Below are 12509 nucleotides of genomic sequence, written 5' to 3'. Positions count from 1 at the left end.
CACTGTTGTGGCCTCTCCCGTTGCGGAGCACAGGCTCCAGACGCGCAGACTCAGCGGCCATGGCCCACGGGCCCAACCGCTCCGCGGCATGTGGGATCTTCCCAGACCCGGGGCACGAACCCGTGTCCCCTGCATCGGCAGGCGGACTCTCAACCACTGCACCACCAGGGAAGCCCTTGTGTGACTTCTTAAAAGATGACGTAATTGGCATCTCAGATCCTTCTTCTGTAAACTAGAGACATCATCCTATGATTGGGATTTTTGTGGGTCAAATAAGATAAATTATGTAAAATCGCTTGGAGTTTCTCAGTAATATACACCTACCGGAGATATAAGCAGATACATTTTCGATTATATTTTCATTCATGCATTGATTGCCTTTAATCTAGATGACTAGACATTTAAGAGTAAACATACTCGGCAGTAATGCCGTTTTTTTACATTTATAAATATTTGAAAATTTACTTTTCATCCATAAATTTGACCGTGTGACATTTCCGAGTGTTTCTATCACTCTCTTACTTCTGAGAATCGTTCACTCACCAGTGATAGCATTCATGAGTATGACATTTTTAATTCACATCTCACCTCATAGAAAGAACTTTGCAACCTTTATGTCTGCCAGACTAGAGATAAATATTCCAGGCTTTACATGATTTTTTTCTCCATCTGTCTGTCTCTTTCCCGTCTCTAATTTTGTTGGTGCATCAGGACTACTGAACAAGTGAAATTTCTCTGTTTTCTGTTGTAAGTACTCCTGTTTCTGGCTCTCCCTGGGGCCCTTGGCAGTTCCTCCCCTACCCTCCCTGGACCATCTCTCCATAGCATGTTGGCTTCCCTTTCTGAGTTGGATCTTCTGATGATTTTTTTGCATTTCATTTGCCACTTCCTGAGCCAGCTTATTAGCCTTGCCGTCTGTACCCAAAGGCTTGGAGATGGGGCCCTCCCGCCTCAGGTGCGAGAGCTTGCGTCCCCGGCTTGACACACGCCTCGTGCGGCGCTGTGATGCTGCGTGCTGGCTTGGCCCTACTCTCATCCCCGCAGCGGCTTGAGGAACTGCTCTGCTGTTTCATGTCAGGAACGACTGACTTTTTTGATAAGATGAGGCTGCCGCCTTGGAGCAGGGAATACATTTTACCGAGTCAGCTCAACCTGAGTTTGGTGGCAGGGGTGACACTCAGGCGTTAGGGAAGACAAGCAGACACTACCGAGGTGGTGGTCCCTCTTCTGGTAGCCATGCTGGTCTTTGTTTTTGCCCCGCAAAACGAGAAGAACTTGCAGTTTTGGTTGGGGGTTGGGTGTGGTCAGAGCGGCGGTGCTGTAAATTCTAAGTTCATTACAACAGAACAGAATCTGGATAGTCTTCAGATCACAAATTACGTGCTAGTTTAAACAAAGCGGGCGGTTTGAGCTTCCCCAGTTCCGGCCGTGACGTTCGTTTTCCATCTCGCTACTTAAGAGGAATGGTAACAGTTTGCTCAGACATTTTTATTTTCATCCTTTCTGTTGCCCACAGTCCTCCTCTGTGAGCACGCAGGTCTGGAGCTGTCTTCCCAGACTTCTGTGGCTTTTAGCGCAATAAAGAATTTTTAAAGAATGTGGTCCGGCGTGGTAATTTTTCTGGTGACTTATCAAAGCCAAGTGAGCGCGGATCAGATGACCCGACCGTCTCCAGGTACTGGGGCTGCTCTCGGAAGAGCTGTTGGTGGCTGCTGGCGCAGAGTTACAAACCGTAGGGGCCCGAGTGCTGGTGTTTAGCTACCTGCAGAAGCAAGTGAGGAGGTCACTGAGTTACAGTTCTTTGCTTGCCCTGCCTCTCGGGAGAGGATTCAGAGGCGGGAAGGTGTTTGTTCCCATCTCTGATGCGTGGACGTGTGACTCGCGTGGGGCTGTGCGCTTTGGCTTGTGTCTGCACACACCGCTGTCTGCACCATCTCACAGCTTGGAGGTTGTCAGTGTGATTCCAAACCGGCCCGGTGTTCTGTTTGTTTTTTTCCCAGGAGTGGCTGTAAGGTGAAGAAATACGAAGCCCAGTCTCTTGCTTTGGATGGGTGTTCTCAGGTAAGTCTGTGTTCCTCATCAGAGTGGTGATGAATGAAGATTTTCCAGTGGGGATCTGAGGACTCAGCTTTAAGGAAACCAGTTCCCAAATCCTTGCCTTGCTAAGCTGATCTGAGAAAGGGCTCTGAAGATAAGGGAACCGTTCCTTCACAGGTACCCTTTTCGCACTTTTTTGTGATAAAGTTCCCTCTCACCCGTTCTCAAACTTACTAGGGTGCATCACCACTGGGTGTGAAACCTCTGGGCACCAAAGAGGGGATTTGAAATACTGGTGTAAGTTATAAGAAGGTGATTGACTCCAGTGACTGGATAATATATTTTTAAAGTCAGATGGTTTTCCAGTTCATTGCTTTTAGCAAGTTAGGAGAACCTGAATTGTCAGCTGATTATTAAAAATAATTTTTGACACCGTGATATGTCAGTTATATCTCAATTAAAAAGATAATTATTTGGACTTCCCCGGTGGTCCAGTGGTTAGGACTCCACGCTTCCACTGCAGGGGGCTCGGGCTTGATCCCTGGTTGGGGAATTAAGGTCCCCCATGCAGCACGACATGGCCCAAGAGGAAAAAAAAAAGATAATTATTGATGATAGAATTTTTTGGAACATAATTTGGAAAGGAGTTCAAAGAACTGAGACATTTCTATTACAAACTTCGTTCTGTTTCACCTATTTATTTGTATTAGTAAGGCTTCTGGCTTCTTGATTATAATTATAAAAATGGAAAACAGGAATCAAATTGATGCTGACCTTTGTTTCATTCCAGCAATAAATATTTGTCCATGACTATATAATTAATTGGGAAACAAACACACACACACACAAGCAAACAAAAGAAAACCCGGACCCATTTGATTGCAATGAAGTCCTTTTTTTTCTTCCTTTTTAAAACTTTATTCCAGCCTAACCATGATTACAGAAATACAGTCATTGCATTTTAAGTTTAACTTATCTTACGCGATTTGGACCAAAAACTTGGTACGTGGTTTAAGATTTAAAAAAAAAAAAAGATTTGTAATTTGATTTATTCTTCATCTGTTACAAATGTATGAAGTTTCCACCTTCAAATGCTGCTAAAGCAGAGGCAGCAAGAACTATGAAAAATTTACGTTTGATTTTTGCTCCAGAAAAATAACACGTATTACCTTGTAAAAGCTTTTTAAAATTGGTGCAACAAAATATTGTCATCGATTTCCATTTTTTAAAAATTTTACTTCTGTGTTTGATTGTACTTACCAAACATTGTAAAACTTTTAGAGTAAATAGTGCCTTTGTAATTGTAGTGATAACCCCCCAGAAGAAAAAATGTTAACACTTAGAGACTTATGGTTGTAAAAAAAGATTAAAAAAATTTTTTTAAACAAATGTAATAGGAGAACTTTAAAAAACTTGAAACCAAATGCATTTCTTTGGGATAATTTCTTGATGGAAGTAGCAAGGAAATACAAATTCAGAGAGGAAAAGGAATGATGTAAATTTCTGACTATTAAAGGGCTTATTCATGTTCGATTTTAAACAGATGGTAAAGTATCAAATCACTAGAGTAACTAAATTGAATTAATAAGCCAAGTCAGTATTTAAAATATAATAAAATTTTTTTCTTTTCTTTTGTATCTGTGTGAGAGGATGGATGGTCTCCAAACTTACTGTGATAATTTCATGATGTACGTAAGTCATATCATTATGCTGTACCTCTTAAAGTTACACAGCGCTGTTACGTCAATTATATCTCAGTAAAACTGGAAGGAGAGATAAGTAAACAAGCAAACAAATAAATAATATGTAGCAGATATTATAGCATTTGTGACTACTTAAGCTCGTAGTGAAAGGTTTTTAGATATCACCTGAAAATACAGTGGGGTGCATAAATTTTCCAGAAAAGTCTAGGATCTATCTATATGAGCAAAATGTATGAAAACTCTTTTCTTCAGCCACTTCAACTTGTTGCTTATAAATTTAGGCTAGAAAAGCTTAATTTTTTAAACCTCAGGTGTGAATTACAGAAGGTAGGCCCTAGAAAATACAACCTTCCATGGTTGAGGGGCTGCAGCTTCTTCTTGGTTGGTACCCAGATTCGTGGAGAACATCCGTATGGAATGGCGGCTGCTTTGCTCTTCCTGAGATGTCGCTTTCCCCACTGCTTGCCCTCCTAAACGGTAGCATCTCATCTGTTGCCTTTCCCAGGATGAAGGAGCAGTGATCTCCCAGATTTCAGACATTTCTAACAGGGATGGCCATGCTACCGACGAGGAGAAGCTGGCGTCCACGTCATCTGGTCAGAAACCCATTGGGGCCGAGGGGAAAGGTGAGCCAGAGGACGACCTGGAGTACTTTGAATGTTCCAATGTTCCCGTGTCTGCCATAAATCATGCGTTTTCATCCTCAGAAGCAGGTATGGAAGCAAATCTTCATCTCTTTTACGTACATAAGCATAGAAATGCCTGGAAGCCCAGGGCAGGAGACACTTTAAAGAGATTAGAGAGCGGGTCCCTTGATGGATAGGTTTAGGCTGCTGGTCTGTGCTTTGCTTCTTTGCCTGGAGAAGAGACACAAAAGGGTGTCAGTGGAGCGCCAGGGACGTATGGATCTGAGTGGCAGGATGTACGGAGACACTGATGTATCAGACTGCTTGAATTCTTTCCTCATTATTTCAGTCTGGCCACATCTTCACGTGTAGCGACCTGGAACCATGTTGGGATTATTGGGCTCCTGGTTTCCCTTCTAGAAATAATAACGACTAACAGGTATAGTTGCTTCCACATGCAGGCACTGTTTTAAGTGTTTTACGTGTAGTAACTCATGTCTCCTCACTAGGTAGCGTTTGTTTTTTTGGTTTTTTTTTTTGTTTCTTTTTAAATTGAAGTACAGTTGATTTACAATGTTGTCTTAGTTTCAGGTGTACAGCAAACTGATTGAGTTACATATGTTTTTTCAGATTCTTTTCCATTATAGGTTATTACAAGATATTGAACATAGCTCCCTGTGCCATACAGTAGCTCCTTGTTTTTTATCTATTTCATATTAGGCAGCATTCTTTTCCCCATTATCAGAGGGGGAAAGTGAGACAGAAGTTAAGGATCTCGGCCACGGTCTCCTGTCTAGTAAGTGGTGGACTAGGGTCCGAGTTCCCAGCAGTCTTGGCTTCACGGTCTTTTAACCACAAGGCTAACGTGTGAAGAAATGGTTTTCATTACCTTCAACTATTGTAAGTTTTCCTGCGTGCAGACATGGTGGATTGAAAAAGACTGATGCTTCTTCATGTTCTCACAAGGGCCTAGACCAACCTGTGCTGAAGCTTAGTGCTGGTTTCCTCTTTAGAATATTCTAAATCTGAGGCCCTTTTCCAGGTCCCAGGTTGTATCTGCGGCCTTAACCTTCATTGTGAAGCACTTGGCACCGTGTTCCCAACTCCATTAAACATTATTAGAAACTCAGGTCTTTGGCAACATAGTTCGGTGTGGAGCTTTTATACTTAGAATTTCAAAAATAATGATCTATCCTCAAACCAGAGAAGCAGGTGGAAATCTGGACTTTGTGAGTTATCTCCCCACCTACCCAGGTCTGTTTCCCGTCTGTAAAATAAACATTCCAGGCACTGTTCCACATTTCCTCCCAGGCCTCTTTTCTGCTCTGATGTTTTCTCCGAAGACCCCGTCTGCCATTTCCTTTTGTGCCCCTTTACCCATTGCACAGGCTTACCCTTAGGACTCTCATACCTACACTTACTTCTTGTATATGAAATGCCTTTCTTCACCATTGTCCTGTAGAGATTCTGCCCATCCTTGGCGGTCTGTCTCAAAAAGGACACTTGGCTCCCACAGCATTTCTTCGTACGTTCCATGTATTAGTTATGGAAGGTTATATTTGATGGAAGGTTATCTTTGATAAACTTCTTGAGGTTAAGGACTATGAGTGATTCATCTTCGATTTTCCTCTAGTGCAGGTGCGTGGTCCATGTTTGTTGAATTATATCCTTCCTCACTAGGAGGAAATTCCTTTGGCAGAAACTTCATGAGCTGGGGTTCTGCTAACAGAACAGCTCCCGTTAACACTGTTTGTAACTGATTAGCCACATCGTGGGAGCGAGCAGGGGCCCTGGTCATGTGGGGTGGGTGAACTGTGTCCTGGGATATCACCTTCAGCCTGGGTCTTGATAGATAAATACGAAGATGCACCCCAAGGGGTCTCTCACAGGGATGGGAAGGAACCTGCCACACAGGTAAAATGCCCAGTAGCCGTCCGTGAGTACAGGGCACGTGGGAACCCGGGGTTGTCCTGAGGACTTGGGGCTTTATCAATATAGAGGAGCCACTGAAGGTTTTTAAGCGAAGTAGTGATGGTCACATTTGTGTTCTCAATAATTCACTCTCGACAGTGCACTAAAGGAGTCATTTGCGATTGCAGGTGGAGGATTGTAGCTTTAGCATTTTATGTGTTTTTACATATTTAAAAATTTTCTTCAACGAGTGCATGTTCCTTTAATCAGAAAAAGCATCGTGGTGGTTTTTTGTACGCGTTGACTCTGGTGGTAGAGCGGAGCCGAGAAAACCAGCTTGAAGGGTGTGGGGAGGATAATGAATTTAGTGTTCAGGCATTGAAATTTAGGTTTTTGTTTTATCTGCTACATTAATTCCACTGACGTACCCTTCAGGGCTGGAATTCAGATTCACTCCAACTTGGTAATAAAATAGCTTTCAGCGTTAACAGTTTCTCCTCTTTCTGAAATGACCCTGTGGTTAGTCCAACTCACTTGCAAAACTTTTCATGGACACAAGGGGGCAGCCTTGCCGTTCTCTCCACCTGAGGACGTGCTTCCGTCTGAGGCCGACGGACCGTAAGCTCCTCTGTCCTCTGGATGTTTTGGACCCTGAACACAGACAGCGCAGTGGTCAGCAGAATGTAGCGCGTCTTCCGAGATCTTGAGATGCTGTTCAGGGGCCCTTAGATGTCCTTACGGGCCTGCGCTGGGGTCTCCCAGAGTCTCTTGGTGGGAAGGAAAGGCACAACCTCTTGGGATGACTCTAAAAATGACTCTCTGTGTTTTAGGCACTGAGAAGGAGACGTGCCAACAGATGGAGAAGGATGGACCCGCCGTGCCCGTGAGTCCCCAGGCTCGTGGGGGAGGGGTGTGAGCACGGGGGGTTCAGTGTTTGTTTTGAAGCCCATGTTAACTCTAATTAAATTCTAGTCTGTGTCTGGTGACGGGCATAAGACAAAAATAAAGCACAGCTCCTTCACTTGAGGCGTCTCGGAGGGTGACCACTAGTACTTGGACCTGTAGCTGGACGTCCTGAGATGTCCTCCAAGTGTAAAGTGCAACCAGCATTTGACGACTTAGCGCCGAAAAGAAGGGAAAATAAAATGTCTCTAACTTTTTATACTGATAACATGTTGATGTTTTGGATCTATTGAGTTAACGAAACTATATTATTAAAATTAATTTCACCTGTTTTTTTTCACCCTTTAAATGTGGCTACTGAGAATTTTTAAATTACATATGGCTTACATTGTATTTCTTTCGAGCAGCCCCGGTTGTAGATTACAAAATGGAAACCAGGGTTACCCTGTGGTGAATGTTACACCAGGATGTGTCCCCAGGACTGGGCTGACCCACCGCGCGGCATGTGCCAGGAAGGCTGGATTTGAGCTAATTAAAAACAATTTTTTTTCTTTTTAACTTTCAGGCTTACAAAAATAGTACAAAGAATTCCTATAACTCTTGCACCCATGCTCCTGAAACTTTAACCTCTCCTGTAATCAGAATCAGTACACGCTGGTACGGTATTATTGTCTGCTCTGTAAACCGTATCCAGGTCTTACCAGCTACCCCACTAGTGTCCTTTCTCTGGCACAGGATCCAGGGCAGGACACCACAAGGCATTCAGTGCCCATGTTCTCAATCTCCTTTAATCTGTGACAGTTCCTCAGTCTGTCTGTGTCCTTCCGGACCTTGGCTCTTTTCAAGAGCGCTGGTTAGTTGTTTTGTAGAATACCTTCCAATTTGGTCTCGTCGAGTGTTTCCTCATGATTAAATTCAGTTTACACATTTTGGGCACGAATGCATCAGAAGGGACCTCATGGGTATCAGTGCATCCCATTATTGGTGGAATTAACTGATCACGTGGTTAAGGTGGGGTCTTCTGGGTTCCTCACTTGAACTAAGTTTTAAAGGAAGAATGGGGTTTGCCAGGTAGATAAGGCAATGACGGGTGTTCTGGGCAGGAGAGTTGTACTGTGCAAAGACAGGGAGTGAGAAGAAGCGTGGGCTTTATAAGGAGTTGTAGGGACGAATAATCTCACGTGATCGGAGGATACTGTGCGTGTGGTAGGTGAGAGCCAGGCCACTGGGGCCCTAGACATCGTGCCGGGAGCCTTGGAATTCATGGAAACGCAGCAGAGGACTCTCCTGGGGGTTGAAGTAGGGAGCATCATGATCGGTAGTCAATCAGAGGATGGGACAGAGGCTGGGACTTAGCAGGTAGAACCGTCACTACTTGGTGGCTTCCGGGGTGTACGTGGTGGCTGAGGTGGAGGTTGCAGAAAGTCGCTGAAGGCCATCGAGGTTTCCGCCTTGAACATCTGAGTGGTCGGCGTTGCTGATGACCAAGCCCAGAGGGGCCTCGTCTCGACAGGTGGCACCGCTGTCCACCTCGTCGTCTAAGCCACAACCCCGGGGTCCTCTTGGACTCCCCCGTCCTCTGTATTCCCACACGTAGGGTCTGTGGTTTCCACGTCCAGAAAGCAGATGTTGTAAATCTGTCACTTTTGTCCAGCCCGTGGCCACCACCGGTCTTTTTAAGCATGGTGGCAGTTTCCTAATGAATCTCCCTGTTCCCGAGGCTATTCTGTCCTCCTCTTCCATCAGCCAGAGTTGTTCCTCTTTGCTTAAACCCTTCCGTTGGCTTCCCTTGTCTGTAGGCTGAGCTCAGACTCTGCTGTGGCCTCCGCGGCTTTCTACGCCGCCCCTGCCTCCTTCCCACGCCAGACCCTTGCCCAGCCAAACGGGCTTTGGTTCACTGCTGTGGGCCCGCCCCTTGGAGGTACTTTCTCTTCTCCCCGCCTGCCCCACGGGTTGGAACCGTGACTGTGTGCTGGCCCCTGTACCCCAGCACCGACCACAGTGAACACGGCTGGAGCCAGTACATCAGGAGTACAGAGGAGGTGCAGAATCGTAGAAGTTCAGTTTTAGACGTGTGGCTTTGAGACATCTGTGAGACCAGCTTCTCGGTTCACATTTCCCGTAGGCAGTGAGAAGCACACAGCGTGAGCTCAGGAAAGGTCAAGGTTGGCTTCAGTAGATCTGAGCGCCCTTAGGACACAGAGCATAGTTGAAGCTGAAGGATTAGGTGAAGTTGTGACAGAAACGTTCTGAACCTGGAGCCACAGTAAGAATACACTTTGCATCCTGGCTCGTAGGTACGTGTGGCACATCTCAACACACGCGTTTGTATTGTTACCAAACAAATTGCACAGAACAGTATCTGCCTCTCTTCCTGTGGCTCACTCTGATTTCTTCTATTCTATTCCATTTATTTTAATGCACGTTGCTTGTCCGAGTAACCGTTCTCGTGACTCACCGTTGGACTGCGACCCACGGTGTCTCCCTGGAGGACACAGAGTAAGGGACGTAAGGGTGGGCGAGGGAGCCGTGGGCGCCGGGCAGAAGGAGGACATGCACCCAGGGGTCAGGGACTTGGAGCGTGGTCCCCTGTCAGGAGCATTACACAGCAGTGACGGTGGTCTCTGGGAGCCGGGTCTTGTAGTCATTCCCAGCACAGCCACCGTGGCTGATGACACAGTCACTTTGAGGAGCCATTGAGGCCACCATTCTGCAAGTAGTGAAGTGTCCCCCACATCTGTGGGAGGGGGTCCTCCCCACAAAAGGATGAGACTCCACCCTCCGCTCCCCAAACTGCCTGGTCATGCCCTTAGGGAAACCAATTTCCTGTGACGTTTTCCAGGTACTGTGGGAGCGTCGTCTAGTCTTTTCTGTGTGTAAAAATGGCAAAGGGATGGTCGAAGTCTGTGTTGAGGGGCCCAGGCACTGGTCTGCAGATTGGGGAGGTTTACCCACATTCTTGAAACGCCCCGGTTACGCTTGCACATTCCCCAGTTATTCATCCACAGAGTTAGCCCCACCTCCCTGCCTCGGCAGGGGGGTTGTGAAGATGCGGGGAAGGGGTAATGTGCAAGGCGGAGCCAGAAAGCCCTGAGCTGCTGTGTGGTGGCGTGACGTTGGCGGGAAAGCTGGGGGAGAGCGGGAGAGAGAAGATGGGGGAAGCCTTGTCTCCAGAGCCCCCTGCAAAGACCACGTCCTGGGTTGTCATCTTTGAACGGTAACTCCAGTTGAACTTGCAGAAGTAAATTAATTTCTACTTCCTACTTCCTTAGAACGCTGAATCAGCATTGCATAAAGAACTTGCAATATTCAAAACACTGACTAAGAAGTCTGTTTAGGGCTTCCCTGGTGGCGCAGTGGTTGAGAGTCCGCCTGCCGATTCAGGGGACACGGATTTGTGTCCTGGTCCAGGAAGATCCCGCATGCTGTGGGGCGGCTGGGCCTGTGAGCCATGGCCGCTGAGCCTGCGTGTCCAGAGCCTGTGCTCTGCAGCGGGAGGGGCCCCAACAGTGAGGGGCCCGCGAACCGCAAAAAAAAAAGAAGTCTGTTTAGTCTAGCCTCTGCCTCTGTATGCCTCTGGGTGTTGCTCTGAAGGGCATTCCTGTTGCAGTCTCTGCCCAGCACCAGGGGGCGGCCAGGGCCAAGTAACTAAGAGCGGAGGGTGGTCATCTCTCCTTTCAGCTGCTGGTCTACAGCATCTAGCAGGAGTCAATCTGCTATTTTTTCAAAGAAATCTTAAACTTCTTAAAAGTTGAGTTCACTTGGCTTTTCCAGTGTGTCTCCGTTAGAAGTGGCAGGGGGGACGCTGCTCTAACAGGTTCAAGGACAAATGGGATGAGCCTGACAGATTAGGGATCCTGATTTCTCTCATCGCAAGGACGTGAGCAGAGAATTACTTTGTGCCATCTGCGCTCACTGTGAACTTACAGCCAAGACTCCCCTGGGTCCCACTGTCTGTAGACAGGTCTTTGTGGGTCCTCAAGGGTGAATGCTTTGTGGGACAGGGAGAAAGACCAGGGGATGTGAAGCAGGACCCTTTTGGAAGGATGTGATTGATCTGATTGGTTTAGCATCTTTATTAAACACGTACTAGATTGCCCAGCCCAGGAAGAGATGGTCAGGCCAGTTGTTGGTGATGGTAGATTCTGTAGGCTTTCTGTGCTGTTTGATAAACAGTATAAAGGACTGCGGAATGTAAAAAGCTAAATAAATCCTAGAGGACTGGAAAAGGCAGCTAAAATAGGCCACAGCTATAAATTCCTCGTAAGAGCTGTTGCATTTTGAGCCATGGGGCTTGTGGCGTCCGGCCAGGCAGAGGGAGTGGCCGGGAGAGCTGCCGGCTGCAGAGCCACTCGTCCAGGTGTATTTGTCCCCATCTAAGGCCTGATCTTCCAGCTCGGAACGCTGCTGCTTCCAGGCACCTCATTTGTTAGAGCGAAGTTGTTAAACAAGTGGGCAGACTGAATTCATTTATCCCCTCGAGGATGAGTGAGATGCAGACCTCCAGAACAGACAATATTTCCCTTACTAAGAAAACTTGGCTTATTTCCCAAACTCTTGCTAACGTGAGGGTCACGGAAGGCACAGGGGACCAGCTTCCCAGAGTTGACTTGTCTTAGGGATTCTGATTTAGAATAATAAAAACAAAAGACTGATTTAAAATGTAATAATTTAGAATCGGAAATGTGATGAGATGAAGCAAATGTGTGGGCTGGACCTAGTAGGCAGGTTACACAGGAAGCGGGGTGGTTGGGAGGAGTCTTGATGGGCATTGTGGCAGGGAAGGTGGGGGGATGAGTCAGATGTCCAGTGTGTCAGCGACCGACAGCAAACGATCACGATCTCATCCTTTCTGGGTTGGGAGTCCTGGGGCAGCTTCAGTGAGTGCCTCTGACTCGGGGTCTCTCCCCAGCCGCTCTCAGGGTACTGACCAGGGCTGGAGTCACCTCCAGGCTCAACTTGGGTGGATCTGTTTCCAAGCTGTCTCACTTGGCCGTTGGCAGAGACGGCCGTTCCTTGCCACGTGGCCTCTCCACAGAGCTTCTCACAGCCGGCGCCTCTTTGTCAACGAGTGACACCGCATGACTTTACCACTTTCTGTGCTTTAGACGAGGGTCACTGGGTCCAGCCTAACTCAAGGGGAGGAGGCTACCCAAAAGGACTCGTACAGGGGGTGGGGTCATTGGGGGCCATGTTAGGGCTGCCGGCCCCTAGTAGCTTCTGGCTCTGGTGATGGAGCTCCCCCAGGATAGAAGGTGTTTCTGGGGGGCCTCGGGCTTCTGTCAGCATGGTGGGCTGGCCTCCCCCAGATGGTGCTGGAACGGGCACT

At 47.0% G+C, this 12509-nt stretch overlaps 1 protein-coding gene across 9 annotated transcripts in view; it reads left to right on the top strand.

Moving 5' to 3' along the window:
• TACC1 (transforming acidic coiled-coil containing protein 1) overlaps positions 1-12509 on the top strand; it is a 95190-nt gene that overhangs the window by 68098 nt on the left and 14583 nt on the right. For 3 of the 9 annotated variants that reach the window (XM_060001454.1, XM_060001457.1, XM_060001453.1), the window contains 3 exons: positions 2001-2061; positions 4246-4366; positions 7108-7160. In XM_060001454.1, the coding sequence (XP_059857437.1) occupies positions 2001-2061; positions 4246-4366; positions 7108-7160 (235 nt within the window). Of the gene's footprint in view, positions 1-711; positions 748-2000; positions 2062-4245; positions 5673-7107; positions 7161-12509 lie in introns of those variants that run through there. The other 6 variants (XM_060001452.1, XM_060001456.1, XM_060001449.1 and 3 more) reach the window with 4 other exon arrangements.

The sequence above is a fragment of the Delphinus delphis genome, chromosome 21 (genome assembly GCF_949987515.2).
Source record: "Delphinus delphis chromosome 21, mDelDel1.2, whole genome shotgun sequence".
In the NCBI taxonomy this organism is placed as follows: Eukaryota; Metazoa; Chordata; class Mammalia; order Artiodactyla; family Delphinidae; genus Delphinus; species Delphinus delphis.
Note: the sequence above shows the minus strand (reverse complement) of the source record. Positions and strands in the feature narration are given on the sequence as shown.